At 38.0% G+C, this 25,576-nt stretch overlaps 1 protein-coding gene and 1 long non-coding RNA gene across 2 annotated transcripts; one reads left to right on the top strand and one right to left on the bottom strand.

The window, feature by feature from the left end:
• Positions 1 to 4,310: 4,310 nt before the first annotated feature.
• LOC125924017 (uncharacterized) lies at positions 4,311 to 7,022 on the bottom strand. Its single transcript, XR_007458219.1, has 3 exons — positions 6,912 to 7,022; positions 6,106 to 6,184; positions 4,311 to 4,557 (listed from the first exon to the last, which is right to left on the bottom strand). It is a non-coding gene; the product is annotated as an uncharacterized LOC125924017 (long non-coding RNA).
• Positions 7,023 to 14,468: 7,446 nt separating this feature from the next.
• FGF20 (fibroblast growth factor 20) lies at positions 14,469 to 22,742 on the top strand. Its single transcript, XM_049631702.1, has 3 exons — positions 14,469 to 14,933; positions 20,392 to 20,495; positions 21,641 to 22,742. The coding sequence occupies exons 1-3, from the start codon at positions 14,648 to 14,650 to the stop codon at positions 21,884 to 21,886; spliced, it is 636 nt and encodes a 211-aa protein (XP_049487659.1). The 5' UTR covers positions 14,469 to 14,647; the 3' UTR covers positions 21,887 to 22,742.
• Positions 22,743 to 25,576: the final 2,834 nt, after the last annotated feature.

Below are 25,576 nucleotides of genomic sequence, written 5' to 3'. Positions count from 1 at the left end.
GTTTAAATGTTTCTGTAATATGCATGTGAACATTTTATATTTGCCCTTGAAAGATTTAGCAGACTGAAAAGAATGTAGAGATAGATTGATCTGGAAAGTTTGTAAACTTATAAAGTTCTTAGGGGTAGGCTGGGGAGTACCGACTGGAAAATGTCAAAAGAAATCTGATATAGAAACGCCCCAATACAAAGTAAATAACAGCAGAATGTTTCTAGCTGAACATAGGAGGGTGTTCAGACGTTGTGAACTTAAAGCCTCCTTCTAAACTCCCATAGCCAGGCCTGAAACATTTCTGTAAAATCTTAAACCTTAAAAACCACTAAAATGTCTGCAGTTTTAACTTTTTTTCTGATGAAGAAATTGAGAGACTGTCAGTTAAAGAATCTTCTCTGGGTCACACAATCAGGACTTGCACCTTGATATTCTGCCCTACATCTATATAGTTTCTATACTGGAATCAGAAACAGAATTTGAAACAGTTTATTTTTTTTAAGGCACATTAACTTGCAAGAAATACAAAGAAATGTCACTAGTTCAAATAAAGACATATTTTTAGGATAAAATATCGCCCCAGGGAAAAGTGGTATTGAGTCTCAGGAAGTATGGTAACTAGATCAGCTCTAGAGACCTATGTAGTGAGACCTACGTGGTCCACTGCTATGAACATGAGTAGTACATTGTCATAAAGAATTTCCACTATACACATAGAAAGATATAATAGCTATAGAAAAATAATTGGGAAGTGATAAGTGTTTAGTACCTGTTACCTTTGATTTAATACAATGTATCTAATTGTAAGTTTATATATTTTAATTTTTAATAATGTCTCGACCTCTAACAACTGGCTCACTAAATTCCCGAAAATTTAATAATCAGTTCTATTGAGCTGGATAGTTCTATCAAGCTGGATTCAGCACACTAGTAGTGGGCACCTAATGATGACCACATCTGTTAGCGTGTTTGGGAGTTTTGAAGACCGATGTTTCACACAGAAGGAAACACCATGAATAGGACACAAGACTAAGCCAAAAAAAGAAAAAAAAAAGGTTAGAATTAAAAATTTACCTTTAGCCACAAACAGCAAATTAATTGACCCATGTTTTAGCCAGTAGGGGTTAACAACTTTCCTTCCCTTCTTGGGGTTATTAATTGGTTTCAGTCAACCTATATAAAGATATTACTATGGGATTATTTTTACTCTTTCCAATTAATTATATTTGCTGTTCCAAAGGCTTGAAGTTGAAGAATCATCCCGGGTCTGGATGGCAACAACTGACTACCCAGAACCAGCTGGAGACCACTTTTCTTTTTTAAATTGAATATAATTGACACACAACGTTCCATTAGTTTCAGTATACAACATAGTGATTGGACAAGTCTGTATGCTATGCTGCGCCCATCACAAGTGTAGCAACCATCTGTCACATTCAATGCTATGCCATTGACTGTATTTTCCATGCTGTACCTCTTAGCTCCATGGCTTATTTATTCCATAACTAGAAACCTGTCTCTCTGCCCCCATTTGCCAATTTTGCCCATCCCCCCTCCCTGCCCCTCTGGCAACCGTCAGATTATTTGGGTGGAGGTTACTCTTTGTTCTTTTTTGGAAGGGAGGAGGTGGAGACCACTCTTGACCTGAGTCTGCAACTCTCCAGTTAAAAAGCTGTGCATTTAACAGCTGATACCCAGTAAGAATCAGCTCTGATCTTACCAGCTAATTAGATCTTGCTTTATGTTAATGTTAATCTTCAGGTTTGATCAAAATATATTATTTCAAATTTACAATACAGTAATATAATACATCTAAAGAATACCTAATATTTATTGCACTTAAAATTTCTATTTTGTCCACAGGAAGGTAGTGATACTTAAGCCAAAGTAATCAAGTGATTTAGGTCACCATGCAATATCTTTTTCTGTTAAAATAAATCAGTGTGCCTCAAACACTGGAGACTGATCTAAAAACTAAAAGTCTGAAAATATGGGTGTTCATAAGTTCCTTGGCAACTGAAGCATATCAAAACTCTTGCCCTTTGGAAAGGATTGCAATTTTTTCAAGATTGTTGCAAACATTCTGTTCAGGAACCTGTAAACCTCAGACCACCACATCAAGGGAAATGAAATGAACCTTTCACTTGATGATAAGACTTTGTAGAAAACCACTCAATGAGCTGCTCTAACATCATCATGCAGGTGCATGGGTCTCCTTCAACAAATTATTCCAGATTAAGTAGGTCTGTTCCTCCATCCTTCCAGTGTCATGTAAGGAAACCATATTTGATTAGAATTTTATTGTGTGTGGTATTTGTTTCAGGGCATATGCTTTGATCAAAACCTATGTAATGGAGACCTGTGTTCTATGATATCTAGAATTAATCATTGACCTCTTGACTATGGCTAACTATAATAATTACACGGATTTATTAAACATCTATGTGCCTGTGAAGAGTCTGTCCCTAGAGTGAATTTTAAATAAAGAGAAACATCAAATGATGATGACAACAGTGTGTGAAATTCAAGGTCATTATCCAACCCATGTACTTTTTCAAACTGAAAATGAACCATATGAAGAAGAAGGATGAACTAAAAGTCAGGGTAATAGAGCAACTCGTCATTAAGTCTTTTAAAAGTGAAAACAAATGAGAAATGAATTTCAGAACATTTTGTGAATGCTCCTTTCTTCTTATTTCCAAGTCTGCAGATGAAAATTAATTTTCTTCTAACCTTTTTCTGATAACTATGAAGGACTCCTATGACATCCAGCTAGAAGAGGCCATGTTAAAACATGGAACTAGAGCCTTGGAAGAGAGGCCTTAAAGGCGGTAACTGACCATGACACAGCTTTGCATTGAAATTTAGTTGAGCTTTAAATGTGATATTAATTTAAAAAAAATCATAATTTGAAAGACAGTTTACATATTGCTGTAAGTGGATTATGTTAGAGACAAAAATAGTAAGTCACATATAATGGGAACTTGCAGATACATCTACAGAAATTATGTTTAAGGAAATTTCAGAAGTTGGAATCTCACGTATACAGAAAAATATCATTATCTACATATTTCTTTTGATAAAATGTCAGTGTTTGAGTTTCATCATTAGAACCTTTCTTACCTTCTTTGAAGTTCTGGTTTCAAGAAAAGGAGAATTAAAAAAAATTTTTTTAATGTTTATTTATTTTTGACAGAGAGAGAGACAGAGCATGAGCAGGGGAGGGGCAGAGAGAGAGAGGGAGACTCAGAATCTGAAGCAGGCTCCAGGCTCTGAGCTGTCAGCACAGAGCCCGACAGGCGGCTTGAACCACAGACCGCGAGATGATGACCTGAGCTGGAGTGGGACGCTCAACTGACTGAGCCACCCAGGCACTCCAAGAAGAGAATTTAAATGATTTAAAGAGAGGGGCGTTTGGGTGACTCAGTCAGTTAAGCATCTGACTTTGGCTCAGGTCATGATCTCATGGTTCAGTTCGTGAGTTTGAGCCCTTGTTGGGCTCTGAGCCTGGATCTTGCTTCAGATTCTGTGTCTTCTCTCTCTGTTCCTCCTCCTCTCATGTTCTGTCTCTATCTCTCAAAAATAAGTAAACGTTAAAAATTTTTTTTAATGATTTGAAGAGAGGGGTTTGTGAAAATTAATCTTTACAGCAAAGCTACTGAATTTTCTTTTTCAATTAAATTTTACCTTGAAACTTGGATAACAATCATAAAATGTTAGATTGAATGGGACCATAGAGATAATTTAGTCTAAGGCCTGAGTGTTAGAGAGGAGGAAACTGTTTGGGTCATGCCTTACTGGGACATATTTCCGGATCTGGCTTCTGTCCGCTTCTCCTCCTTTCTTTGGCATTTCCTAACAGGACTCTGCTTAGGTGTAACTTCTTCTAAATGCTTCCCAGTTCCAAGGCCAGTTTAGCCTAACCTGCTATGTGCTTTCAACGAAGTACTCTGAACTTCCTCCTCATAGTATCATTGTTATACTGTTTTCCTTTACTTGTTTACATCAGCCAGCTAGACCATAAGCAGCAGGAAGATAGAGATTGGGTTTTGCCTTTTACCAAACACAGACAGTACCTGTTGTGTAGTAAGAACTTATATATTTTTTGGGTGCCTAGGTGGCTCAGTCGGTTAAGCGTCCAACTCTTGACTTTGGCTCAGCTCATGATTCCGGGGTTGTGGGATCAAGCCTCAGGCTGCTTGGAATTCCCTCTCTCCCTTTCCCTCTGCCCCTTTCATGTTCATGCTCTATCTTAAAATAAACACACTTAGAAAAGAACATATATTTTTTAATGAAAGACAAATACTTGTTTTTATAAAATTACAAAAAAATCCATGCAAATTTAACATGAATAGAGGTTCTTTCTTTAGGATAATAAAGAATAAAGGTATGAATTAAATTATTGGTGCAGGTGCCTGGGTGGTTCAGTTGGTTAAGCGTCCGACTCTTGATTATGGTTCAGGTCATGATCCCAGGATCGTGGGATCCCTCAGTGTGGAGGCTTCTCGGGATCCTCTCTCTTTCTCCTTCTGCCCTCTCCTCTGCTTGCATTCTCTCTCTCTCTCTCTCAAATTAAAAAAAAAGTAAAAAAAAAAATATTGGTCAACATTCAGAAAAACAGGCCAATAAACTAGGTTCAATGATTGTCCTGAATAAAACATTCTGGTTGTTACAGCTCATTAGTATTTACATTGATAACTTTGAGGAAATAGTCGTGGATCTGAGTTTACTGAAGTCAATCATAAAAGGCTGCCGTCCGAACTTTTCATCTCTTATTTCCAAAACCCACAGGAAGGCTATTTGCTGCTGTGATCGTGTGTTTTGGGTGTAGATTCTGACACACGCAGGTTTAAGGGTGTTAAAATTCTCAAAGAACTGTTGTTCTTACTTGTCTGGTATGACAACAACCTACTCGCAACGTAGTTGTTCCTTGCCATTTACTCGACTCTGCTCCCTGTCCTTGAACTCCTTCTCAATTTCATCGCCAGCTAGAAACTTATAGCCTTGTTCGCAAGAATAGCCGGAGTCAAATAGTTTCAGCGTCAACACTTCACGGGTTCCTGACAGCTGTACAGTATGTGCTGAGCTGCATTTTATTCCTGCTAAGATTATTGACACCTTCACAGTTTTTCTGTGTTTTTTTTTTTTTTTATCTTTGCCAATGACACGCTCGTTATAATTGTGCCGTTTTCTGTTTTCATTTTTTGGAAGGGAGACTTGCAGGAGGAATTTACCAACAGTATGACTAGAAGCTGAAGTGAAACTTGGCAGCATTCATTCTTGTCTATCAAGGTCCCTGTTGGCCTTACCAAGGGTCTCGCAGCGTGTGTACCCACACCGTCCTCTAGTGGCTGACCCCATGGGAGACCAGCTGCCTCTCTGCCACTGTGGTGAGAACGGTCCTTTCCCTCAGGGCATGGGTTTATGAGCAGAGATTATTATTTCTTAGGATAAAGAATATTTCTCCTAGCGTGCTCGTGTTTTCTAACAGCCAAATTAAATTTTACACCATTGAATATACATTCTATGACTTAGAAGCTCTCAGGGGAAAATATAAAAATTAATTAAAACATCTAAGCAAGCCCTTCATGTTTTATGGAGAAATCTTCAGGTGTATATATCCATCAACCAATAGATATTTATCAAGTCTAAAAAAATATGCTAGGTGCTTTTGTAGGGGCTTGATATACATTAATGAACAAAAGAGACAAAGATTCCTGCCTGCAGGGACCATCCATTCTAGCATGAGGACCACGGTTAGGAGTGTGTTGCCCTTTGGATTGACATTCAAACCAGATTGCATGTAAATGTGACGTATTTCAATAACTGTACTACTGGGACCTGTATTCTTGGCATTCAGTAATGTAATTGAGGTTTGCCTTGTCTTCTCTAACACGCCTTCAGGGCAGGGTGGAGGTAGCTGGCAACATGTCACCTGCACAGCTGGTACCAGAAGCATCGCTAGCCTCCCGTGTGCTAACTAACGCTGTGCGGAGTGACCGTTCTAGAAAGCTATTTACGTCTTCCTAAATTGTGTGCCAAAATGTCAGAAGTGCCTTTGAGCCCTCACTCCTCTCCCCTTCTCCGCATTCTCCTCTCTACTTCAGCACTTACTTAGCTCCAGTCCTCTGAGCAGTTTTTGCTCGCGGCAAGGCTCCAGTTCTGCAAAAACAGGACTGGTTATCGGAGGCCTCTAATTAGAGGAGAAAAATGGGTAAATAAAGCTTCAGTTACTCTTATCATATTACTTTGCTGGAAAGATATGAAATTTCAAGTTAGTTTAATTAATCACTTTTCCATTTTCTGTTGTTTCAAAAAGAATGTAATTCATCCATATTATTGATGTTACAATAAATTAAACTCTTGTATCTCCATGCTTATAATGGTGTGTTTTATTTCTAACTCATTCTAAGGAGAGACAATGAACAAACTCATTAATTATTTAAATCTATCGACTTCCTGAATTTTATGAATAGATTCTTTATTTGGAAGAGTGTCATTTTAAAAAAAATCAGATTTTTGATGGTAATTTTATGCCGTCAAAAAATGCAATTCATTTGAATACTGATGATTTGATTTTTACTTATTATAACAATAATATTCTTTTGGTGTTCATGTGCATTATGTTTCAGTAGGACAAAACATATTCTATTTAAAATATTGTTTCTTTACTTTGAAAATGAAGAAATGAAAAACAAAGAGGCTTAGTGGCATCTGTGGATACATTCATAGTTAGGAGGTAATAAGCAATGGAAAAAAAAGCAACTATCATTATTTTTCTTAATCCACTCTGTAATTGCTGATTCTGGGAGGAACCAAATAAAGTAACGTGTACGAGTGATGATGTCAACTTGTATCACATTTTTTTTTTAAATCAGGTATATTTCAGTTGCTCCAGAGAATCCACTTCTTTTACCTACTTGGGTATTTGCAGCAGGTTGGGTCGGAACAGCGTTGGAAATAGATGTGAACCATTTTAATTTTAATTAGGGTTTCTCCATTAACGAGGTGGCATTTTCCTGAAAGCAATCTTTCCTCATCTGCAAAATGAAGGTGTTTGGTTGAGGTGAGTTGGCAATTTCCTTCCGTGACATGAAAAATATGAAATACTTTCACACTATAATTTTATGATATATTCAAATGATGACAGAAGATCACATGACATGTGAAAAAATTATGTATGTTTTGCCAGATGCCGTGAAATAGGCTACTTCCAAATGGCCCCAAACCCAGGGAAAACTGGCGATGATTGTTGTCATTAAAACAATCACTTACTGGGGTGCCTGAGTGGCTCAGTTTGTTAAGGATCTGACTTGGGCTCAGGCCGGGATCTCAGGACTTGTCAGTTCGAAACCCACAACCGGCTCTGTGCTGACAGCTTGGAGCCTGGAGCCTGCTTTGGATTCTGTCTCCCTCTCTCGCTGCCCCTTCCCCAGTTGTGCTCTCTCTCTCTCTCAAAGATAAAAAAAATTAAAAAAATTTAAAAAATAATAATCACTTAGATGCTGTAGCACTAATGGATTTTCATACACCTAGGATTCCGACAATACTTCTGCAAGTTGGATAGAACATATGTTATTAGTCCAATTTTATAGAGGAAAAAATTGAGCTCATGGGCTCCAGTGATGTAACTTTCTCAAGGTCTCATAACCATTCAGTGGCAATATCTTGCTTGTATCTAGAAAAGTGAGTAAGGAAAGAAAAAAATACAAGGTAAAAATCAAGCTGTGTTGTTAATTTCTCTTGTTACTCTCTGAGATGGGTAAAGTGGAAGGGGGGCTGGATTAGAGTAGTTGATGCTCCCGAAACAAGTAGGCAACAACAAAGATGTTCAATTTGTGTCAAAATTTTATTCCGTTTAAATTTGGTCCCCAAAATTATGTGATTTCATGGTCAGCTAATTTTCCTTTTTCCATGTGTGGTCAATATTGTTCACAGAAAATATCAAACTTGTTCTGATCCAGATTTAGGATTTTGTGCAGACTGAAACTCTTCTATGCAAATAGCCCAGGAATTCTGGTTTTATGTCAATTATCTTACATAATACCTGTTGAGTTTACATTTTTCTTTCCTATAATTAAAGTGCTTTTAATATCTGAGATGTGATCTTTCAAAATCTACATTAAAAATTTTTTGTTGATGTAATTTCATACTTACAGAAAAGTTACAAGTGGCCCTCTATTCACATTCTTTGTTGACATTTCACTCCACCTGATTTGTTATCTATTCTCTTTTTCTGTTTATGGTTGCATATATAATTTTTTCTGAACCACTGGAGAATAATTTTGCAGACGTCATGCCCCTTTATCCATAAAGTTCTATTTGGGATTCCCTAAGACTTTTCCTTATATAACCACAGTACACTGGCAAAATCAGGAAATTTAATGTAGATACAAAACTATTATTTAACTCACAATCCATATTAAAATTTTGCCAGTTGTTTCAATAATGTCCCCTATAGTTTTATTTTTTTCTGGTTCACACTCCATCCCAGGATCATACGACACATTTAGTTTTCACATCTGTTTAGTTTCCTTTAGTATGGAGCAGTTCCTCAACCTTTCTTTGTGTTTCTTAATTTTGACATTTTAGAAGCATGTAGGCCAGTTGTTTTACAGAATGTACCTCAGTTGGGGTTTATCTGATGTTTCCTCATGAGTAGTTTATGCATTTTTGACAGGAACACCAAATAAATGACATCGTATCCTTCCCTAAGATATTAAGAGGCACATGGCACTGGTTTGTCCCATTATCGTTATTTACTTTCATGATGTGGTTAAAATAGTATTCACTAGATTAATCCACTAGAAGTTACTGTTTTCTCTTTGTGATCGAGAAACAATTTTTGAGGGAGTACTTGAGATTATGTAAATAGTCTCTTCTTCATCTAACTTTTACCCCCTAGTTTTAGCATGCATTGATGATATCACTGGATTAGCAATGATCCTATGAAGGGCTGCAAAATGGCCATTTGGTAGTTCCATCATTCCTTCAGTATTTATTAGTTGATATTCTTCCATAAGGAAAAGTTCTCCACAATTCATGACAGATACACTTGATAAGTTGGAATTCATTAAAATTAAAACCTTCTGCTCTGTGAAGGACAATGTTAAGAGAAGGAGAAGACAAGACACAGACTGAGAGAAGATATTTGCGGAAGACACATCTGATAAATGGCTATTATCCAAAATATGTAAAGAACTCTTAAAATTCAACAACAAGAAAACAAATAACCAGATTTAAAAATGTGCCACAGGCTTTCACAGATACCTCACATATGGCAAATAAGCATATAAAAAGATGCTTCGCATCATATGTCATTAGGGAATCACAAATTAAGATGAAATATTATTACATACTGATTAAAACAGTCAAATATAAAAACTCTGACAACATCTAATGCTGGTGAGAATGTGGAGCAAATAGGAACCCTCATTCACTACTAGAGGGAATACAAAATTGTACACCTACTTTGGAAGACATTTGGCATTTTCTTGCAAAACTAAACATAGTCTAACATACAATCCAGAGGTCACGCTCCTTGATATTTACCCAAAGGAGTTGAAAAGTCATGTCCACACAAAAGTATGCACACAGATGCTTATAGAGGCTTTACTCATAGTTGACAAAAGTTGGAAGCAACCAGGAAAACCTTTAGTAGGTGAATGGATAAATAAACTGTGGTATATCCAGACAATGAAATAGCATTCAGTACTAAGGGATAATAAGCTATAAAAGCCATAAAAAGACATAGAGGAATCAATCTTAAGTGTATATTACTAAGTGAAAGAAGGCAATCTGAAAAGGCTACGTACCGTATGATACAAAGTACATGACACTCTGGAAAGGGCAAAACTATGAAGACAGTAAAAAGAGCAGTGGTGCCAGGAGTTGGAAGGGGAGGAAGGATGAGTGAGTGGACACAGAAGGTTTTTCGGGCAGTAGAACTACTCTGTATGATACTATAGTGATGGGTACATATCGTTATACATTTGCCTAAGCCCATGAACACAATATACAACACACCAAAAGTGAACCCTAATGCAAACTATGACCATTAGGTGATAATGACCTGTCAGTATAGGTCCATCAATTGTAATAAATATACCACTCTGGTGGAAGATGTGAAATCTCTAATCTCTACTCTTATTTGGTGTGAACCTAAAACTGCTCTAAAAAAATAGTCTTAAGAAAGAAAGAGAGCTGCCCCAGTCCTGGGATCAGACATTTTCCCTGGGTCATTTTAATGGAAGATTAAATCAAGAAACTAAGATCTAGACATGTGCTCATGTGAGACATGTGCTCATTTGCCTCCGGTGTATCTTTGCATCTAGGCCTCTTTAGTTGTCAGAATGGAGGCACACATTGACACACACACACACACACACACACACACACCCCCCACATGCTGGTACTGATCACTGCAATTCCAATTCATTACTACAGGATTCATTCTAGTCTTGTCTGTTTTCATATTTGTATCTCCATTCTCTGTGAAACACTGAAGTCTCATCGTCAATATATTTACTCATTTGTTCGATCTTACAAAACAGTAATCTAACCTCTACAACTAAGAAAAACAGTCTTAGTAACTGAAATTTAATATTTGTTCATGTATTTTTCTTTTGGCCTTTAGACCTTGGTTATTTGGTCAAAGAATTCTATTTGAAAATTACTAAGTGTTTTTTAACTGATCATTACTCCTTTTTGTGTCACTTGAATTCACTTAGGTCATTTGTTGCTGGTTTTGTTCCCTGCCCCCACCTCTTAATTCTTTTTAATTTTATTTCACCTAAAAAAAATTGAAAACATATTTCTGCAAAAGTCAAAGCTCTATGAAAAGTTGCTCTCAAAGACGTGTCACTCCCTCATGTCTTCTAATCCATTCACATCCATCCCAGATAATGAATGAACAAGGTAACCAATTTCATTAGTTTCTGGTTTGTCTATCCTATGTTTAACTTTGACAAAAAAAAAAAAGAAAGGCATATACATGTTTCTTACACTATATTTTAAGTGTGCAAAAGCTTTGCTCTTTTCATTAATAATATCATCTTTCTCATTCTTTTCCCGGCTGTACAATGCTCCATTGTATGAATGTACCATAATTTATTCATTTAGTGTCCTGTGTATGGAAATTTATGCTGTTGCCAATATTTTGTAATTACAAATAATAAATAATGTTAGGCAAACGTACTTTTATTTTATTGAGGGTGTAAGTCAAGACTTTTAAATCCGTTTTTTTTTCTTTCTCTCAAGTTAAACACATGCAGAAGTATCAAAAGCCATTGACTTCTTTTTCGTGTGTTAAAAACAAAGATTCATGACAATATGCTTGCTGAAAAGCTATATAGGAATTATATGGCCTGGAAAACTGTAACTGCATTTTGTGGAAGTAGAAATTGTACCACATATTTGTATAACAGCAAGGCAAGTGTGGTCTCTAGGAAGTATAGGTGAAGTTGATTAGATTGCAGTGTATACTTAAAAGTTGAATAATGCACTCTTGTAAAACACTCTTCAAAATTATTTAACTTCCCATGATATCATCACAGCATGTGCAAAAAAAAAAAACTTTAGTGTTATCTTTTCCTGTCACATGACTAGTACAAACAAAAGAAATCCTTATCTTTTTGTTTCTATTCTGGCCCTTTATAAAATGGCATTAAGCACCATTCAAAACTTACACATTAAAGGTTTGGTTTGGGGGAAAAAAGATTTATTATGTATTTCAAACAAATCACATTTGCTATATTATGAAGCAAACATTTTCCCAACAACTGAAAAGTCTAGCATCTTAGATGCACAGAAAACTGTAGTTTTAAAACCACATTCCCATAGCAACCCTAGGCATAGTGAATGAGGCAGGAGTTACATTGTACTTCCTTTACAAAGCTGAAACAGGGGCATTTAGAGAGTTTAAAGAAATTACCCTGAGATGTAGGACTCTGGACTAAATCCAGAGCTAGAATCCAGGACATTTTTGTTTTTCTTTATAAAGTGGGATGTGTTGATCTCATAGGGTTATTGTGGTGATCAGTTAAGGTAACGCACTTGAAAATGCTCAAGTTGTACAAAGAGAAGGTAACTCTATTATTAGAGTATTGGGGCTTTTGGTGACCAGGTGTAAAATTTCCTGATATTAATATCTAGAAGTAATACAAGAGACTTAACCAGTCTAAGGGCTATAGATCATCCAGCAGGGCTTAAAGTGTCCATGTGGGGAAATAGTTCAGAGACTGAACAGGTACCTCAAGGAGCAGGTGACGATGCTAGATATCCGTTGCGGAATAATTAACAGTATTGGATGTTGTACAGAACTTAGACCTTGAAATAAACCTCATTAAAAGGCACCTGATCTTAGTTTTAAAACCTTTAAGTACCTCCTCTTTAAAAGTAATCAATGTATGTGCTGGCTACTTTAGTTATCCCGCTATGAGATTCACACAACTTTGATCTAACTTTCTTTGATTTAACACTGCAATTAAGAAGATTTGGTTCAAAGTAAAAGCTCATTGGTTGATGTTTTACACTGATGTGATAATGTTTACACAGATGTGCTTTGAAATCTTGCTTATGGTGGATTTGGGGGTCCTACTACAAGACAGACCGCTGTTATTTGAAAGGTGAAATAATACGACATTTACCTGGTACAACCTTTAAAACAGACTTAGAATATACATTTCTAGAGTGATTTTTCTGTTTATTGTTTTTAGCTAGTGTTTTTGTTTTATTTCATATCTATCAACGGTAAATCACTTGCTTTAAGGATTCTTTTATAACTTGGTTGCACAAGGGTAAGTACTTAGGGCTGCAGTGATGAAAAGGTGTAACTTTACCTACTTTAAAGCACCTGCCAGTTAATTAGCAAAAAACCCTGCCGAGCAGATAAAATAAAGCAGTCACATCCATTTGTGCTCCCAGGTTCAGGCTTTTGCTGAGCAGACCATGAAATAAGACTGAAAAATGAATCTTTAGTGATTCCCTAAAACTTTTTGCTTAGGGGGAACATAAATCTGCCAAATGATTCTCAACTCTTTTGCCACTGAAAAATTTTAATGGGAAGATCTTGAATTTCACTAGTGGTACAAAACCAAAGTTTTAAGGTTTACATGGATAAGTATTCATCTCCTTCACTTCAATGACTTTTTAGTTTACAAATACACACAGGCACTCTTACATTTTTACCAGTAACTTCTCCTGTCTCAAAAACACGTCGAGAATCAACACTATCGACTCATTTTTATAATTAAAATATGAACAACAACAACAACAACAACAACAAAATCTAACCTTAAAGAATATGCAACTAAAAGGAACAGGGAAATGCTCTTAGATTGGATAAGGGCCCCAGAGGCCACTCATCATTTATGGCACCACTCATTTTCTATTTGTGGCAAATATAAGAATGTAAACCATCTTTTTTCAACGTATTTGGGTTTACCCTTAATCCGTACATTCCTGTTTATACTATGTTATTTTATTGTGTTGATGAAAAGCCCATGACCTTAGCACACAATTTAAAACTTCCATGTAGATATAAGGCAATCTCGGTTAGATCATGTGCTATCTGAGAAAAGATAAACATTAAAGCGAACCTGGGAAGGGGGGGGGGTGTATGTGTTCCTAACCTAACCTTGATTATGTAAAGAAAATCCCCCATCTAAATGATAAAAGAAAAAAGTAATGCTTGTACATTTTATTAGTGTTTTAAAATTAGTGAGTTAAACTGTCAAAGCTTTGATTTTCCTTTCATGTGTGTCTGGGCAGGCCTAAGCCTCAGGTAACGCCCTTTTTCCTTCTCTGTCTCTTACTTTTCTTTGCACCTGTCCACTGCAGGCTCCCAGCAGCTCCCAAGGAGTCCAATTCTCCTCCTCTTCTCCCCTTTTTCCTCCTCCTACCCATCCCCTCCTCCACCCCCTCCTCCCGCCTCCTCAACCTCCCTCCCCCTTCCCCTTCTATATACCTGCCAAGCTGGGCTCCTTTTTAGCAGCCATCTATCACTGCAAAGGAGTTCACATCAAAGGCGGTTGCACAGCAGTAGCTGAACGGCATCACGGTTGTTCCAAAGACAACCCCAAAGAGGGGCCTTAGTTGCGCCTCCCCAGAGTTGCTGGCTAGCTTTGGCCCAGTGTGGGAATGGTTTTTGCGACAGCATGGATAGAGGACCGTCAAGGGCCCCTTTTGGTCACTTCCGAAGAGCAAAAACGTGTCGAGAGGAGGCCGGTTTAAGATTTCAAACAGCACCTCCCCAGCGCGCATGAAAGGACTTGATTAGCATATGTCAAGAGGACCCGCATATATACTCGGTGTGTATGTACACAGGACTCTGATCTGATCAGTTGGCGGAGTTGGAGCCTCAGCCCCCGGTCCCAGCCCCAGGCCCAGCCCGGTATTGGCAGCGGCAGCTATAGATGTTTCTGCAAAGCCAGCAGCCGGCTCCCACCCGCCCAAGGAGAGAAGATCGCTCCAAGACAGTGAAAACTCCCCTGCTATCTCAGTGCAAAGTCCAGTCAGCGACCTCACAGGAGTAACCGGGCCTTTTTGCGCTTGTTTTGCTATATTTTTCCTCCAGTCACTCCCCCATCCCCGCTACATTTTTTTACTGGGGGGTCTTTTGTCTTCCGGATCGTCCGCCTCTCCCTCGGGCCCCTCCATGGCTCCCTTAGCCGAAGTCGGGGGCTTCCTCGGCGGCCTGGAGGGCTTGGGCCAGCAGGTGGGCTCGCACTTCCTGCTGCCTCCAGCAGGGGAGCGGCCGCCTCTGCTGGGCGAGCGCCGCGGCGCGGCGGAGAGGGGCGCCCGCGGCGGGCCCGGGGCCGCGGAGCTGGCGCACCTGCACGGCATCCTGCGCCGCCGGCAGCTCTACTGCCGCACGGGCTTCCACCTGCAGATCTTGCCCGACGGCAGCGTGCAGGGCACCCGGCAGGACCACAGCCTCTTCGGTACGTACCGGCTCCCCAGCACCCCCGAGCCAGCCCGTGCGGAGGGAGCGCGCGGACCCTATCCGGTGCGAGGTGCGGGCTGGGGCTGAAGGGCGGGCCAGCGCGGGGACAGGGAGGACTTTTCTCCCGCAGGGCTGCAGCTCCAGACGCCGGGGGCGGGAGGGGAAGGGGTGGGTGCTCCGCCCGCACCTTGCGGCCCTGCCCTTTTCTGCTGCCTGGGGCGAGGCCAGGACTCGGAATCACGTCTCCCTCGCACGTCTCACCTCGCAGGCAGTTTTTAGTTTTGTTTTTTAAATCTGTTTTGGTTTCTCCTGCTTCTTCTCACATTGCCTCGAGCACCATTTACTTAACAAAAATTAACATCCGAAGCCGTCTGCTTCTTTAAACATGCCCCCGCGGTTACGGGGTGGACAGTGACTTCATGGCTACTGCTCAGGGGGTCGCTCCCGTGCAGGGTGGGAGCATTTACCGTAACTGTTCACCCGAAGAGGTAGGTGACAGATTCACTTCCAGTGAGCGTCCCTGCTGTAAGGCTCACCTGCCTGCAATTCTTTGAGCTCTTGAAAGTTCTGTTTGGGCGAGAAAACCCAAGTACTGTTTGGGCGGGGGGGGGGGGGGGGGGGGGGGGGGGGGGGGGAGCCAATCCGGCTACTGAGCATGCCCAGTCGCTCAGCCAAGCTCCTCTAGAAATTGTGAAACCCGAAAGCAAAGATCTTCGTATTGACTGTGTGGAAGAGGAAATGGGGAAGCGAAAGAGGATATGGGTGGGAACACACAGGGACGTGTTTCAGAATACCTCCGGCAGTGCCTGGGAACAGAAAGGGTTAAAATAAACAGGCGAAGGATCCCTATGACACCAGATTGGGAAATCCTATGGTCTCTATTGTTAATTACCCCCTAACTAGCTGTAGAGCTAGCAAGTGCCTTCAACAGCCCGAGCCTTAATTTTCTTTTTTTCTGTACAATGATGGGCTTAAATTAGGTGATGACTTTTAAGGTGCTTCCAGGTTCTAACATCTCAGGATCTTCCCCCCCTTGCGGGGGTTTTCATTATATTAGAGTTAACCCGGTAGCATTCTCAAAGGATTCTTGGTCATCAAACTTGGGACATCACTGGAGAGATTTATTGTAGTTTTAACAGATAGGGTTTACTTGTCAGCAGCAATGTGAAAGGGCCCAACATCTGTCTTCCTTTCTCTTCCTTAGCGCACTGAGGGCTCTTTGAGAATCTCATTTCTGAATGGCCCTCTCTTGTCCTCTTCCCCTTGTTCTTATACTCTCATCCCTTTTTTGACTTGCAGTACTCATTAAAACTTTGGAGAAGTGTAAATCTCAGTTTCAGGGGCATTTGTAACTCTAGATGTAGAAATGAGCATGTGGTGGTCATTTGGTAGCACTTAAAGGCTTAGAAAATTAACTTTTTAAAACCCATATGTTTGCAGCTTCCACTGATCTCTTCCAAATTCCCATTGACTATGAGTCAAGAGTGTCATGACCTACTGGCCAACCTTGGGGTCACTTTTAGAAAGTGGTTTCTAAATGGAGGAGGCTGAGATTCTGATTCTAAAGAACTCTGCTGACATCAGGTGGCTCAGTTTTCTTCAAGAATTATGGCATTCCTTTTATTACAGAAAGATTTTCTGGCTACTAGAAAGATTTAGAAAGGGACACAAGGGTGGTAAGGACTAAGAGTAGAGGAGCTAGAAGTTAGGTTTAGACTTAACCCCTACCCCTTGTGATACACAGTATCCCCTTGTGATACACAGTATAGCCTTGGAAATTCAGCTTTTAAGACACTTGAGATTCTTTTTTTTTTTTTTTTGAAATTTATTGTCAAATTGGTTTCCATACAACACCCAGTGCTCATCCCAAAAGGTGCCCTCCTGAATACCCATCACCCACCCTCCCCTCCCTCCCACCCCCCATCAACCCTCAGTTTGTTCTCAGTTTTTAAGAGTCTCTTATGCTTTGGCTCTCTCCCACTAAGACACTTGAGATTCAACCGTGGCCTCCAAAGACACCAGTTGCTTTTTTCATTTTGTGACTCTTAATAAGACTACAGGAAGATATACAATTCTATGGGAAGAGATTATAAATATTTCTAGGCTTGATGACATTCATCAAACTGGTGTTTAAATCTCTTCCTTAAGAAAAGGATATTGTATACCAGAATTCCTATCTTGCTAGAACATTTTTCTTTTACTAAATTTTTGCATAAGCATTTAGTAATTGCAAAAATAGGACCTGGACCGATTTTGTAATAGTTCAAGTCACTTTATGGTGGGAGGCTACGTATCGGAACAAAATATTTACTGTTACACAAAGGGAAAAGAACGCAGATTAGTTTTCATAGCCTAAAGGAGGTGTGAACAGCCTCTACCATTCATTACAGTGCATCCTAGTGGCCTTGAATCACTAACACATCATAATTTACTGCAAGGGGGAGTGTAGGTGAGAAGAAAGTTTATGTTTAGCCTGTATAACATCATATGCTCCTCTCTGTATTTGCCTTCTTTTACTAGTGCTTCAATGATTAATTATGAAATTATTTTGCTATTTTTCTTTTAAACTCATTAATGTGTCATCAAAGTGAGAATTTTGAAGCAGCTTGAGAATGGCTATTGGTGATGCTAAATAACATGTTTGATAGTTTATACTAATTTGCCCGTGAATGATTAAATGAAAAACTCAGAATCCTGTATTTAAAATTTCAAAACCACATCAATAGAAGCTAAGCAAAAAGGTCTCAGTGAGGTTAATATAATTTCCTATCTGAGTTCTCTCTATATTTATAATAGAGTTTTTCTGCACAGTAGTACAGTAGGAAGATTTTACCTAATATGTAAACATGAAATCATTGCTTAAAAAAAAAAGTTTAACCTGAGATCAAACATATTCCTTTAAAGGCTTTTCCTTTATTCTCCCCTATTCTCCATAGATCTGTCTGATGTGGTTGCATTGTGGGTTGACTCACCTGTTTATTATGATTTTTTAAAAGGCTGGCTTTGAAAATGATACCAGAAAGACAAAGTACCTCCAAGTCTTTTTATGGGACACTGGGCATTAGAAAATCTATCTAAAATCTGTGATTACCTCTTAAGGAAGGTTTTTCATGTCTACTCTTTGTTAAGGAATTAGCTTAGTTGCCACCTCATTTTATAAATAAGAAAGACTTGTCACATCTCATTTAAGAATCAAGTGATTACAAATTACTGTGTGGTATACTATTTCCTCAAGGAGAAAAAGGATCAGAATTTAAAAGTGTGGCTAAAATCTATAAGAGGAGCACAACAACCACATAACCTTGTTCCCATAAATCTCTGTGAACCATTGCAAAATTATTAATGCCTGGTTATGGATGAAGTTTTAGATGTTGTTTAATCAACTTGAAACCACTGAATGCCATTGTTCTAAAGAGATATGTGATTTCTTGTCTTTCTACAACTACATTGTTTTGGACAAGATAGCATTATCTTAAAATGAGAAATGGAGTCGAGGTGGTTTACCATTTGGTTTTGCAAGAAAAAAATGGATACTTTATAAGACCTGTTATATAATTGGTTTATATGGAAATGAAACTTATATTTTATTGTACTTGAAAACTGGTTCTATTATACATCCTAATCGTTTAATCAGTTCCTGTTCTCTGAAAGACAAGAGCATCTTAATGTAAATGAGATACTTAAAGAGAATTAAGTTACATGTGAGGCATGGTACGCTTTTCCACTTGAATTTAAAATTCAATACAATTTCAAGTAATTATACATTTGTAAGTTTATCCTGGATGAAATGCTGTTAATATATCTTCTTCTACTGATCATGTTTTGGGTTTGTGTTTTTTTTCTAATAGAAATCACTCAATGGGGCGCCTGGGTGGCTCAGTCACTTAGTCGTGTATTTAGTAGTGCATGGTTGCTGTGGGATCCTTGATAGCTCTAGTGTTCTCCGTGATCTACCACTAGTTTGAGAGAGCTCCTTTGAGCTCTTAGGAATCTGTGTTTAGAGCTTAAGAATCTATGTTTCTGCCAAAGAATGAATTAGGCTCTGAACAGCATAGAACCCTCTGTATAACCAAATAGCCAGATTTTGTACTTTCCCTTGGCCTTGGGAACATCAAGTGTCCAAACAGGAACTTGTTCAATAAATCAAGATATGACACAAGAGCAAGAATCGGGCTAACTAGTGCACATTTATGCTGTTTGTAGAGCTGAAGAGGGGGTAAAGGAGCAGGGGTAGAAAGCTATCTCGGAAGGCAGTTCCAAGCATAGAAAGTATGTCTATATATCCTTTCAGCAAAGAGTCAAAAGAACAAGACAAAGGAATTAGTCCAAAGGTTAGTGTATACAGAGAAAAGGAATGCATAGGGAAGCATTAATTTTTTTTACTATGGCATATCAGTGTATTAAGTGGAGAGTTTTTGATCCTAGTTTATCTATTGATAAAGAAAAATAATTTTAGAAAGTTAGCAAAAATAGCAAAAAATCTACTTGCATGCTAAAATCTTGGTATTTGGCTATCACGTTTAATGAATTATAAAGTCCCTTTACTTCTTTGAACTATCAATTTTATTTTTAAGAACCATGTAATAGGAGACAGCACACTACGTAATCTATAAAGTTTTGAAATCACTGTATCATCCTGGAGTAGAAACATTGGATTAGGGCTCAGAACGATGTGAGTTCATGTGTTTACTTCTACTAATTCCAAATGTCATATTCTAGGGCAAGTCAATAAACCTTTTTTGTGCCTCAGTTTCTTTATATGTAAAAATGGGGATAATATTATCTTACATACCTAGCTTAGTGAATTGTTTTTTTTTTTTTTTTTGAAGACCAGGGAGAAATTTTGAGTAGAAGTCCTTTATAAACTATAAAACACTAACATACACATACAAGGTATACTGGTTGCTGCCATTAGAAAAAGATTGACTTGAGTCATGGTTAGCAAAACCAAAACAAAACAATTAATAGAACATGGTTATAATTGACTAATGGAATCACAAAGGACTAAGAATACCTCTATTATGTACTAATTTATGATAATAATAGTTTCCACTTGTTAAATGCCTAAATGTGTTGGTCCATACGACTCTCCTGGAAAGATGCATTTCATCCATTTTGTATATGAGGAAACTGAAACATCAAAGAAGATTTACGACTTGCGTATTCAGACTAGCCAGTAAGTTACTGTAAAATTATGTTACTGTAAATTTTACAGTAAGCTCTGAAGGTCAATCTGGTTTAAGGTTTTATACCTTTAACATTATACCCTGATGGACAATTTTTCCTTTTTAGCTTTTTTTTCCACCTGTAAAATGGGAGGATCATCATAATAAGACAGTTATATAGCACTTTTCAGACTTTCACCTACATTACTATATTTAGCAATACCAATCTACTCTTTTCAGTAGTCTATGTTCATTAATAAATACAAGTCATTATTTTGTTTATAAATTCAGGTATCCTGGAATTCATCAGTGTGGCAGTGGGACTGGTCAGTATTAGAGGTGTGGACAGTGGTCTTTACCTTGGAATGAATGACAAAGGAGAACTCTATGGCTCAGTACGTATTTTAAAAACATTATTATAATTCTTAAAATTAACGCTATTCATTTTTGTTCAGTAAAATACCTGCCAACAATGCATGTCAGAAGAAATATATAAAATATACACTTGTAGAAATTAAACATCTGCATCCTGGTTAATTTCCATGTGTCGGGACAGTAGTATCTAACTCAATTTCAGTTTTTAAACCCCAAACAATTATTGGTTTCAGTTTGCTAGTTTCTGCCCATTATCCTGGGTCTTTCTACTTCCCTCTGTATTTTGATTATTCCTGCTAGAGACAGAGAAAAATGTCATTTTCTTCTGGCCATGTTAAATTCTTTTCACCTTTATATTTCATTTAATGTAAATTTTCTCCACCCATGATCATCTTCCATAGCTAAATATATATCTTGCTGACCTTCACATATAGGAAATGAGTGAATGAAGTCTTAGGATAATGTAAGCAACAACAGAAAATGGCAGCCATACTTGACCATGTCTGCAGTGTTGATAATTACAAGAGCCACGATTCAAAAAGCGACTGTGGTCTCTCCCTTAGGATAACATGTGGTCTGTTTTGAAAAGGCAAGAAATCACTGGAAATTTACTATTTACTACATTTACCTAATAGTAACATCTAGATCAAAGTTAATGATGGAGAATGTATCATCAAACAATTAGTAAATACATAAAGGGAAGATCCATGATTTGGAATGATGCTTTTGAATTAGGACTTTGGATGTTAACAAGATCTTGAAAGGTTTCAGAATGAGAGTGGAAACTTGCTATGTAGAACTTTGGCATCTAACAACAGAGCAAGATAAGCTACAGGCCTGTTTGGTGGGGATGGTGGTAGGAGGGAGATATAATGGAGCATGGGAAAGTTCTGGATATTTATTGAGTGTCTGGAAATAAAATTGAGAATTGATATTTAACTGAAAGTTCTTTGAACTAGGCTTCTGGGAGGCTTAGCAGACTGGGAGAAAGAATTCCAGACAACATAAGAACTAAAACAAAATAAAGCAAAACCAGCTCCTCCATTTTTCTTCTTCGACAAGGATGTTGTTAGAGGCAAAGCAGTGAAAATAGAGCGATGAGACTTTGCTAAAGAAATTCTCTCAAAGGTGTTTTTTTTAATGGTAGTTACTTTCTCTCTTATAGGAGAAATTGACTTCTGAATGCATCTTTAGGGAGCAATTTGAAGAGAACTGGTATAATACCTACTCATCCAACATATATAAACACGGAGACACTGGCCGCAGGTACTTTGTAGCGCTTAACAAAGACGGAACCGCGAGAGACGGTGCCAGGTCCAAAAGACATCAGAAATTTACACATTTCCTGCCCAGACCAGTGGATCCGGAAAGAGTGCCTGAATTGTACAAGGACATACTGATGTACAGTTGAAGCGTGACAGTGTCTTTACCGGAGAACCAAACTACGACCATTCCTTCTTGTTACAGTTCGCACCGTGAAATAACCCAGGAAGACCCTCAGAATGTTTTCTGGCGAGAGACTGACTTTGGAAAGGATATTGAGAAAGGACAAACAATAACCCCCACATTTTGACTTGAAGCAGATCAAGACCTCTCTTTATACGTGGATTAAGTTCCCTTAGGTACACTGGGTCAGTCCTTACTGGAAAATTGAAGCTGAAAATCTGTTAAACTGTGGATAATGGGAACCCCACCTAGTTTGCTGCTGGTACCTCACCTCTCTGGATTATGTTTACTTTAAAAGTTACATTATAAAATAGACACTTCATGTTGAAGAAATAAATCAACGCAGTTGGCCAAAATTATTGGTACATAAATTCTGAGGACCTTGTAAGATTTTGCAGGTTATGGAGTTACATGTAAAAAACCCGGATGAAACGTGGACTACGGAACATGCATGCCAAGATGGAACATTTTTTTTTAAGGATGGACCTATTTATACATTTTCACTTTGCAAATATTTATTATATATATTTATTTATTGAAGAGTTTATTTTTTACTGGTATATGAAGATAATGCAAAGGAAAAAACAACAACAAAAATTCCTTTATCGTGCCATTGTCATGATGTCCAGAGCTGTAAAGAAGACATCATTTTTGCAACATAGTAAACATAGAATAAAATCTTGAATTTCTTTTTAAGAATAACATAGAGCATAGACTATATATATTTTTTGCAGTCAATTACCTTCTGAGTGTAACAATGGTTCCTTTGCCTTAGAAAAATGCTTTATCAAATTGTATTGAATTCAACACACATTCAAAAGGGAATTAAACACTTTTTATTTTGTGTTTTGTTCTCATTGCTTTTTAGATTAAAGTTATTCTACTAATATAACCTATTTGTTAAATGACAAGATTCTAAGTTCCCTGGGAAAAACTTTGATATTTAGAGAACTTCTAATGTTGAAAAGTATCAAATATTATAGGCAACTTATGCTCACTTATTTTTGTTATATCTCCTGTTTAGTCATTTATTCAGGAAGTATTCATTAAAGCCTACTATACAGAAGACACTGTTAGGCACAAAGGAAGTTGGTGGTCAAGACCCAAGTGGGCCCTTCATGGAACTTAATGTCCAGTAGGAGAAACAGATGGCAAATAAGTCACCTAACAAATAAATACCATTAACTGTGCATTGTGATGTGCTCTATGAGGAAAGCAAGTTTCCGACACAGAAAACAGCAAATTTAGATAGGGTGAGTGAGGCAGAGAAGGCTTCTCTAAGGCGATGGCATTTTGATGGGTCGTAAAGAAGGAGGAGCTAGCCAGCCTAAGAGGAGAATTAAGAGCCTGATAGGAAGAGGAAACAAGGAGCCTGAACTCCCTGTGGTGAGAAAGAGCTTTGTGGCTGGAGTTTAGTGAGCAATGGGGAGAGGGGCACAGGTAAATTTAGAAATCTATGCTGATACAGGTCTGGTAAGTTCTTAAAGGCCTTTCTTAGGTTTTGTTTGCTTCTGCCCTGAAATTGCCAGTGTCATCGCTCTTAAACGTAGCATCATCGGTGAGGATGTGGTAATGATAATAGTAGCAGCTGCCACCAGGTCCCAGCCGGGAAGGCTTGTAAAACACAGATTGCTGGGCTCCCAGTGCCAGAGCTTCTGATGTGTAGGTGTGGGGTAGATTCTGAAAACTTGAATTTTTTAACAGGTTCCCAGGTAATACTGATGCGATTGGTCTGGAGATCACACTTTGAGAACCACTCGTCTAGAGCGGTGTTTCTCAAACTTTAGCATACTTGCAAAATCACCTGGTAGTCTTGGAAAAGGATGGGTTAAATTCTACATCCGTGTTGGGCGTGGATCTGAGATTTGGCATTTCTAACAGTGTCTCAGGTGATACGTGATACTGCTAGACCACAGATTGTACTTTGAAGGGCAAGGGTGACCGCCCTTGATGCTGTTTGGAGTTATGCCTATTCGCTCCACCTGTCATTACTTCAATAAATTAATGGTTATGTGTGGGGTGAGGATAGGGACTTGAAGATATAACTTGAATAAAGCTACACGGGAATGTGTATGCGCCATGAGGGGAGTTGTGTGTGCACTTGAGTGTGTACTGGGCGAGAGGGAAATATTTCAGCTCAAAACCACTTGGTTTTACAAATGTGAAAAATAACAATAAATGGCTTAGCAGTAATACTTTAGTAATTTTCAAAATAAAATACTTCTTATTTTTACTTTTATCGATAAATACAAGTAAAAAAACCAACACCTAGTTTGGTGCACAGTTTGATACGTATATTTAGAGTACCTGTCCCCAAGCAAGCATGATGAAGTAGTTCAAGTCTTTTGTAAAATGATGCTGGTGTCTGAATTTATAACTGTGGAAGAAGTTTTATAGATTTAAAGAGACCATACGCTCGTAAAACATGGTCCACAATACGTATCATTACCCGATAAAAATTTTTTGGGAGATATGATAAGAATATAGGTTAACTTTTTTTATTATTGGGATAGCTACTTGTAGTGATTTTCAGATAGGAAGTATGATTGAAGCAATGGCTTTATAAATTTTTAGAAAACTAAGAAGTCACCGCATCTTTTATTCTCATTGTATTCATGTATCGGCAGCTCTTCCTAGGTCAGAAAAACAATTTGCACCTGCCGTATTAGTACTATCTGAAGAAATGATCTATTAAGTATCTGAATAGATTTCACTTGATACTCTTAAAGGGAAGTGTTGTGTGAGCATATTTAATTTATGTATGGAAGGATAAGAGTAATTTGATTTATTATCAAATCAGTAGTTTGAAAACAACGTGTTATATCTCAGGATGCCTGTGGAAAATGTCACCCATGAGTTATCCTTTCTGCTTATTTTGATTTTCTTTCCTTTTTAAATGTTCTATTCACAATCATATATTTGCTTACATTTTTCATTCTTCTTTGCTTGAAATATTAACTGTCAATTGTCCAACTTCCTTTCATTTTCTGCAATGGTAAAAGAAATCTAAAAACACGGGGGTTTGGTCAAGCTTTGGGGTGCAAATTCTGTAGAGTTTGGTTTTCAATTAAGTGAAATACCAAAACAATTCAGAAACCTAAAGCTATCAAACGTGTGAGATTATAGGTCTATTGTAAACATGAGATATAAAAGTTAGAAAGCCACTCAGGCTATCACTTACATTTATAATGCACTGTATGGAAATTGCCAGTTTTATGAATTAACTAATGATCAGAAATGCTGTATACACACACACTAAAACTCTGACTTCAATAAACTGTTATGCCTATAAATAGGCTATTTCTAATTCTAATGATGAAATTTAAAAAGCTATTACATATTATTGGTAAGCGAGGAATTAGTACATTAAACAACTCCTATGTGTTCAGGGTATGCTGCTTCTACTAGCAAAAATAATTTTAGTACATCTGGGGGGCTTAGTCCCCATAAATCCTGGGCTTTCAAGTTTCTCATAATCAACACTATTATAAAATGTTTCCTTTTCAGTTTATTGTAGACAAAGATCTATAAACTGAAATTGGGCTTAATTAACCTCAGCCTGTTGGTTCCTAGGATGATATCTTGGTCCTCAAGATGTACGATATGTGAGACTAAAGGCACATCACTTTCCTCTAGCCAACAATGTAGCGTGACT

Source organism: Panthera uncia, chromosome B1, assembly GCF_023721935.1.
Source record: "Panthera uncia isolate 11264 chromosome B1, Puncia_PCG_1.0, whole genome shotgun sequence".
NCBI classification, from domain to species: Eukaryota; Metazoa; Chordata; class Mammalia; order Carnivora; family Felidae; genus Panthera; species Panthera uncia.
Note: the sequence above shows the minus strand (reverse complement) of the source record. Positions and strands in the feature narration are given on the sequence as shown.

Excerpts from the sequence above, each read along its gene's own strand:
- FGF20 (XM_049631702.1), top strand. The coding sequence starts at position 14,648 with ATGGCTCCCTTAGCCGAAGTCGGGGGCTTCCTCGGCGGCCTGGAGGGC. Across the intron at positions 14,934-20,391 it reads GCAGGACCACAGCCTCTTCG|GTATCCTGGAATTCATCAGT; the intron begins GTACGTACCGGC and ends TTATAAATTCAG. Across the intron at positions 20,496-21,640 it reads AAGGAGAACTCTATGGCTCA|GAGAAATTGACTTCTGAATG; the intron begins GTACGTATTTTA and ends TCTCTCTTATAG.